This window comes from Amphiura filiformis, chromosome 6, assembly GCF_039555335.1.
Source record: "Amphiura filiformis chromosome 6, Afil_fr2py, whole genome shotgun sequence".
NCBI lineage: Eukaryota > Metazoa > Echinodermata > Ophiuroidea > Amphilepidida > Amphiuridae > Amphiura > Amphiura filiformis.
In genome coordinates this window covers 23,785,697-23,794,140 of record NC_092633.1, presented here as the reverse complement: position 1 = coordinate 23,794,140, position 8,444 = coordinate 23,785,697, and the positions used below count along the sequence as shown (strand labels likewise).

The window sequence follows — 8,444 nt, the reverse complement described above, 5'->3', positions numbered from 1 at the left end:
TGTTGGTGTTGTGGAGGTAGGCCTATCTGACCCCGGGATCTGACCCCTGCAAAAATGTTCCCTTAGTCATGAGGTTTGTTGTCACCGAGTTTGACTCTCGTAGGCCTACTCCTTACCGATGTCCATGCAGAAAATGCAATTCTAAGATTTGACCCCAGATGACCTTTGACCTGACCCCTGCAAAACGTTCCAAAAATGTTCTCGTGGTCATCAAGCCCCGCCGGGGCTGCCCCGGACCCCTTCCTGTTTTTTCTAGGATTTGACCTCTACATGACCTTTGACCCGACCATGCAAAATATTCCCCTGGTCATGAACGAGGTTTGTTGTCACTGATCACAAAGTTTGTTGTCACCGAGTTTGAGCCCCGTACCTCTTACAGATGTCCAAATAATGCAATTCTAAGATTTGACCCATGATGACCCTTGACCAGACCTCTGCAATATGTTCCATAATAGGCCTATCCCCCTGGTCATGAGGTTTGTCGTCACCGAGTTTGAGTCCCGTCAGATATTCTAATGATTTTATCCCAGCTGACCTTTGATCGACGGGGAGGGGGCAAGCGATTTTTGGCCGACCTTTTTTTGAGAATTCACCACCCCGAGGCCCAGTGGCGTACCGTGGCCGCCCCAACCCCGGGGGGCTGAAGAAGAAACAATTTTGCCGCCCCTTCCTTAACAGCCCGAAAAGGTTGACCCAATTTTTTTCACGGTCGTTTGAAAAAGTGAAGAGCAAAAAAAAAAAAAAAAAAAAAAAGGATTTTAGGCGCTAGCGCCCTAAAAGCAACCTTTGTTCAAAAATTTTTATGCTTTTTCAATTTTTGCCGCCATTTTTTACTTCATTTTGCCGCCCCATTCTTTTTTGCCGCCCCTGTTTTTGCCGCCCCTTCTTCTTCCACCGCCCTTCGTTTTTGCCCCCTGCTTTTACCCCGGGGGGCTGGCGCCCCCAAAGCCCCAAAAATACGCACATGGAGGCCTCACACAATTATTGCACAGCCCATCACGATTCTCATTTTAATTGCCTTTTGGGCAAGTATTTTTCAAGTTCTTTAAAAAGTTCTCACAAAATTAAGGCAGTAGTACATTTATTATCAATGATATCATAATCATTATTTGACTATCTGTTTCGAATTGAAGGTTGTTTTCCCGGGATGATGTATGCCATCCATATTATCCATTTCGAATTCATCGGTATTATTTTCAAAGTCAAGTGTAACTAGTTCTTCAATAAGAGTAGTCCCTACGAAAGTTGTAGGTATGTCACCTCCTGAAAGCAGATCGGCAGCTACTATTGCAGCAGAATTTATTCCGATTCCCGGATTCGATTCGGATTGTTAAAAAGTCATAGAGCGTCTTTAAACATGACAAATCGCAGTTTGATCGCAAGATGGCAGTCTTGACCTGCCTGTAAAACTCTCTACCATTCAGCCGCATGAGGGTGGTCACGTGTCATGCATGTTTAGTTTCCAGTACTGTCTGTGTGCTGAGTTTGCATTACGGATTTTAAACGCTATCACCATGATCACACTACACGTTGTGCAGTCAGGAACTAATTTTGTAACGTGTTAGCGGAACCAAGTAGCAAGTTTAATCACTGTTCTGGTACGATGCTACTTAGGAAATACAGCTGCAGTATTTGGCTGCATATGGATACAGTGATAGTACATGTAAAACGGTTTCATGGTTTAAAAATTTTGTTTTACCGTTTTTATCTATGAATGATCGGTCAGCAAATATGAACTAAAATGTCCGGTGATTCCAATTTGACCGCCACGAAACTGGCTGCAGCTGCCGAAGGTAACGGCGTTGCAGCTGGGAATGGCGCTGCTGTAGCAGGCACCGATCTGCTTTCAGGAGCTGACATACCTACAACTGTCGTTGGGACTACGCTTATTGAAGAACTAGTTACACTTGACTTTGAAAATAATACCGATGGATTCGTAACGGATAATATGGATGGCATACATCATCCGCCATGGAAAACAGCTTTGGTTGCCGCTGCCCTTAGTCTTATCATTATTCTGACAATTGGAGGAAATATACTAGTGGTTTTATCGCCAATTGTTAGTACCCGATTACGAACCGTGACCTACACATTTTTGGTGTCACTAGCCAGCGCCGATTTGCTTTTGGGGATTTGTGTGTTACCATGGAGTGCAATTTATACTATATCATCAGAATGGCCATTTAGTGTGGTGTTCTGTAATATCTACATTTCGTTCGATGTTATGTTTTGTACATCTTCAATTTTACATTTGTTAGTGATCAGTTTGGAGAGATTTTTGCAATAACAAGACCCTACGCTTATCAACGTAAAATGAGCAAGAAGAAAGCTTGCATAGTTATAGTAGTTGTATGGGTTGTTTCGCTAGGAGTGTCTTTTCTACCTCTTCACTTAGGCTGGAACACGCAAGATGGTAGTGTACAAAATTACAACCATCCGTCACAATGTATTCTAACCTGGAATTTGGCATATTCGTTATTTGATGGCATCGTATTGTTCTTCCTACCTTTGATTTTGATGTTATTTGTATATGCGCGAATTGTAACGATTGCATACCATCAAGCCAAGTCAATAAAAAGCATGATGGTAGCTCCAGCTCAAATTCCTGGAGGAACCCACAGTGCCCAAGAAAAACAAGAAAATTCTAATAATAATCACAAAGGGGTTATTGATGAACACAAAGCAGTGAAGATCATTGCTGTAGTAATGGGATCTTTCGTTGTCTGTTGGGTTCCATATTTCACTATGTTTACATTTGGACCAATTTTCAATTGGCAAATCAGTGATCTTTTTTATCTAATTGTACTATGGCTTGGCTATATCAACTCACTCATCAATCCTTTTGTGTATGCGTGTATGAATCGAGAGTTCAGAAGAGCTTTCAAAACAATTCTGATATGTGCTAGATTTGATGCTGGTAAATGTATGCGAGGCTCTTTTGGAAGCCGTGATAATGACTCTCAAATCAAGTCTCCACCTTTTAATCAAAGCAACACACGTTACAACGGGTCTGTAGTAACTTACACAACCACAAATGCAAAGGACACATCTTTTGATACTCAGTCATCTACCATGTCTACAGAATCAGTTAGGTCCAGAAAACCAAGTGACATTTACATGAAGCTGCACAAGACTCAAGATGACATAGCTGAAGACAGTGAAGAAAACAATCAATCCACACCAGATCATAAAGTACAAGTAACACAACAAAATGGATCATCGCCTTTGCTTGATGTAGAAATAGATAGGCAAAATTGTGAACAAGAACAACGGGAAGTTACCCCAACACCTAGTTCAGAGTTATTAAACAATCATGACAATGAAAATAATGATCATGATGAACATGCAGATGAACCATCAGCTCCAGAACAATTAGTAGATGAATCGGAACAATCAGAAGAGCCGGAAGCATTACCAGCATTGTTTATTTCCGAAAATTCGGACGATAAAGATCAGGATAATTGCGAAACACCTGATGAACTAGAGTCGCCTCAAGCCATAGAAAACGTTGCCTCTTTGGAAAATGAAGAAATTGAGAAAGAACCAGATCATAAAGAGTCATCCTGTGAGAGCATTCCTATGATTGATGATGCTGCTGAAGAGCAGGAAGATCAACATCTGCTAAATGATTGTGGCGAACCCGAGGATGATATTCAGTCATCTGATAACATACAACTCAGAGAGCTGCGTCATTCACAAAATAATGAAATCATCGTCGATACACAATGATGACAAATGTGCTATGTTTTTAATAATGTTTCAGAATATTGTAATAACCATAATAACGTGATTATTTCCTGTATTTTGTAATGTAATCAACAGATCAAGTATAGATCTATTATTTTAAACAATATCAGCTGCTGAAGATAATGTGAGCGTGTTTTATATGTAATGTTGTTTCTAGGCCAGTATGTTAAACATATGTTTGAAACTCATCATGACTAAGCTGTTGTGATGGTTCTATGTATTGAATAATATTAATGTTTTTCCAACATTGACTTGTCAATGTGTTCAATCTATTAACATTGACAACATTGAAATCATCAAATTGTCAATGTTTTAGACATGATAAGGGAATTCAATAGTACTTTTCTAACACATTAAACATGTTAAAGGGAACAAAATTACGACCAAATCATTGAAATAACGTCATTGCAACAAGTGGCTGGTGTATGATTGCAAGGTAATTTTGGTATGAAATTGAAATATGTCATGATATTTTAAATCAAAAAATATTTTGTTGATTTTACTCATTACATGATTAGAGCGGGCCACAAACATTCAATGTTGTCGTTATTTTCAATGTTTTTATTTCAATGTCAACTATCAATAATATTTTGAACATCGCAACAGCTAATCACGGTCAGGACTCAGGATTCAATGAAGTAACTTGAAACATAAGAAACGAACAAGGTCACTTTCTTTTCCAGAATTGTCAGATTTAAAAAAATTATTCAGAGAAGCGAAATGAAACTTGTTATACTGAACAGAGCACGAATTTGCATCTGCTTCCGAAATTAATTGCGCATTAAACCTTAAAATGTTTTCTTAGAAAATATCCCTGAAACTTGTCACTTATAAATTTAAGCAGATTTGATCATTTTATGTGCGTACGGTCACTTAGCAGTGACCTCAGCTGAAAGTGGGTCAGATATTTTACTTGATAGTAATCTATCGTATACGTCTTTCGAACCATAGAATGTAATGTTCGAATACGTACACATTGATGCATGTGGTCACAACCGGCTGCCATTTACCTCTTAGCTCTTCCCTTAAAAACGGGATCGCTTACCGAATTTGAGTACTCAGTATTTATGGCAGGGAAAGTACAATGTATAAAAGTGCATGGCGAACAAATGATGTATTCTGTATCTATAATATTAAACCCGGGATCTATTTTTGTTTTTACTGTATTGGTAGTCTAATTCAATGGGATCATGGGATAAAATGACCGGTTCTTTCCGTAACTCAAGAATATGTGATAATTTATTTTCGAGGGTTTAATAACAAGTCCTGATGCGTGACATGCCAAACACAGACCCCGTATAATAATTATTTTACTGTCGATATAGGCCTTTTTTTTAAAAGTCAGTTACTTTAACTTACTTGTATTATAGTTTGCATTAGTGTCCAGAAATCAATGGCATAATCAACCTATACATGGTATATGGCTTAGACCATACAAATGAGCCACATCAAAATTTGCTATTGACCGTTCCTCCTGTTTTTACTGAAACCATTAGGCCTTTTTCTTTGTGTGTCCTAAAAAGCAAGGTCTAGTTGTTTTATCCTGTCACATACACATGCAGGCCTTGAAATAAATAGTTTCAGATAAAGGAGTTAACCCACAGCCCAGTACTAATATTTGTCCATTGATTCGCAGTTAGGAACAATGTTTATTTTGTACGTATCTAAATAATATATGCGCTGCACCCAACATAATAGGAAGAGCTTACTTTGTATGATTTGTTTAATTGTTAATATCGAGTATCGACCACTTTGGCATACAATATTTGAATGGCTTCGATTTAGCCATAACACCTAGTAGACGCTATGACCCCAAGAACTGCATGCTCATCCTTAGGCCTACATGTAATGATGTATAGGGCCTTTTGACTGTGGTGATCCAAAACCATGTTATTTAGTGGGTTTTAGTGTTTTTAAAAGGCCCTATTTGGGTGGAGCCGGTTAGTGGGTTTTAGCGGTTCTCGGATATAGTGTGTTTAAGGGGGTACTACACCCCTGCCCAATTTTGTGCCTATTTTTGCATTCTTCTCAAAAATAATTGCGCATGTGACAAGTAAGATATGTATATTATAGGGGCAAGGACTACAACTACTGCACTGGAAATTTTAATTTCAGTGCAGTAGTTGTAGTCCTTGCCCCTATAATAATACATATCTTACTTTTCACCAATGCGCTATAATTTTGAGAAAAATGCAAAAAATAGGCACAAAATTGAAACGCAGGTGTAATACCAGTACTGTAATACTAATAGTAACCATGTTTTAACATTAAAATATCATGTATTAAGGGGTATAGGTAGCTCAAGTTGCTCTTGCATTGCTCAACTTCTGATTCTTGATGAGTTCTCAATAAAGTTATCTAAAACCCAAAATGTAAAAAAAATCCATGATGACCCACCCCCTCTCTGAGCTGTACTATCAGAATATGGGCCCTATATTATGGCTTTTTTGCTATCAGCAATGATCAGAGGGAAGGTGCAGTTTCAGGACATGTGGTGATGATAGGGTTTGTGGACTTTTATAAATATGGCATAATCACATCACGAGGGCTCTGGTGATTTAGCGCTTGCATATTATCATTGGCATGGAGTACCCAGAATACATCAGCAGCCTAATTATAGGTGACAAAACTTTTTATCACAGGTCTGAAATTTTATATTTTTCAATATTGGCTTAAAGGCCCTTTCAGTGATTTCACAGGAACATTAAAAAAATGGAAATTTGTCAGAGTTGCTTAGAAATAAAGAATAAGTCTACAAAATTTCATTAAACCACTTTTCCCCTGAATACATCGACAAATTAGTCAAAAAACAGAAGTTTTAGAAAGGTTTTCTACTTCAACTCAGATCGACTCGAGAAAATCGAGATTTTCGTACAGTGCGCCACCAATCGACTGGAAAAACTTCCTAGTCCAGTGTTTCTAGCACGGGGGAAGTAGAGTCTAAATTGATTTAAAACAGACGTTTAATTTTTATAATAGAAAACAAAATAAGCAATTAAAGGTCAGTTAGGTCACCGAGGCAAACTAACGGTCAATTCAAATATGAAAAACAGTTAAAATTGTGTATTTTGTTTAAAATAGTAGCTACTGATGTAATAAGTAGTAGAAACAATACGCAACGCGTGTTGGTACGTGGAGAGTGAGCTTCTTTCGATCTCGAGTCGGACTTTTTGTACTGTCAGTATCAAAAGTCCAGAATCATGCAAATGCTTTATTTTGTCTAAAATACACGGCTTTCGACCGAACCACTAGCAGGCTATGTTAGCACATCTATGCCAATTACAAAGGTACCAAAATCTGAATTTTGATGATTTTTACGATCGTCCGGATGAGCAAATCACTGAATGGGCCTTTAAGGGCTCGGATAGCAACGTGGAACATCAGACATATTCGAATTGCTGAATACGATGAATGTCCTTCTAATATAATTTTGATGGTTTTGAAATTCGCGATCGGCCGTTTCGTCCCAGCTACATATATAGTATAGTACATATTTATAAAGTTTATTTCGAGGACTGTTAAATTAAATATCAGAAATATCAATTTTTAATAATTTGCCATAAAATTTGTATTAGGCCCCTACATCGCGAATTTCAAAAAATCAAAATTATTTGATCACAAAGAAAGACATCCCTCGTATTCAGAATGCAATTCGATATGTCTGATGCGCTCTTATGTCCCAGAAATAGGTCTATACCGTGCAAACGTTGCTATCCGAGCCCTTAAGGTCTACACTACACTTCTGGTGTTTTTACATTTAAGTAGCCTACCATGTATTGTTATTGATAATTCCATGATGTATACCCCATTATGCCCATATAGCTTTCTACTCGGCTTTCAGTAGCCGTTCCAGCATTTAAACAATAGGTAAACCTTTAGAAATGTAGCTTACATTTACGGCTTTCCTGCACTTTTCCACTTACAAAAGCGCACAAACAGTTTTACGTAATGTTAAAAGCACATTTGTCTTATACATCTTCACAGCATCTGGCATGATATTGGATTACCTGTTTTAATGCACTTTTTCGGAAGAACAAGATTTTGTCTGGTAGCCGTCTGTGAAGTGTCATATTTTTTAAAACGATTTTCAATAGTCATGAATACGAGCATAAAAATACAATGAATCCAAAATCCCAATCGCAAACGGTCTTAAAATTAATAATCTTTTATCAATGTTACATTGTAATTCATTTACTTTTCACATCGATTCCAAACCTCGCCTAATGTATTGCGCAAACCATGATGTACACGAATAGAAACAATACGGTAATTTCTAGACTATGCCATAGTCGATTTTTGATAAATAAAAACATGTTATTAATCATGATGAATGCATTCAGTTGAACTCGAAATTATACTGATATTTATTACATCAAAATACTAGTATAAAATGGTGATGAAAAGGTTTATAATATTAGTGACAGTAAAAGTCCCAAGTACAGGTGAATAAAAATGAAAAAAAAAGAAGAGTGAAGTATACGTAGGCTGAATGCAACATAATTATCAAAATGGCATTTAATTTTTAATACCAGAAAAGACAGAACAAAACGAACACAGACAACAATGAGACAGACAGTCCTTGTGTCTGTCTCATTGTTGTCTGTGTTCGTCTTGTTCTGTCTTTTCTGGTATTAAAAAGTCTAGGTAACTTCACGTGCAAATAAAACACGTGAAAACATAAAGAACAGTAGGCCTAC

The 8,444-nt window shown here is 37.6% G+C and overlaps 1 protein-coding gene across 1 annotated transcript; it reads left to right on the top strand.

The window, feature by feature from the left end:
- Positions 1–1,509: 1,509 nt before the first annotated feature.
- Positions 1,510–5,814, top strand: LOC140155168 (beta-2 adrenergic receptor-like). Its single transcript, XM_072177898.1, is given in 2 exon segments — positions 1,510–2,276; positions 2,279–5,814. Coding segments are annotated over 2 exon segments (1,986 nt in total). The 5' UTR covers positions 1,510–1,741; the 3' UTR covers positions 3,730–5,814.
- The last annotated feature ends 2,630 nt before the right edge of the window (positions 5,815–8,444 follow it).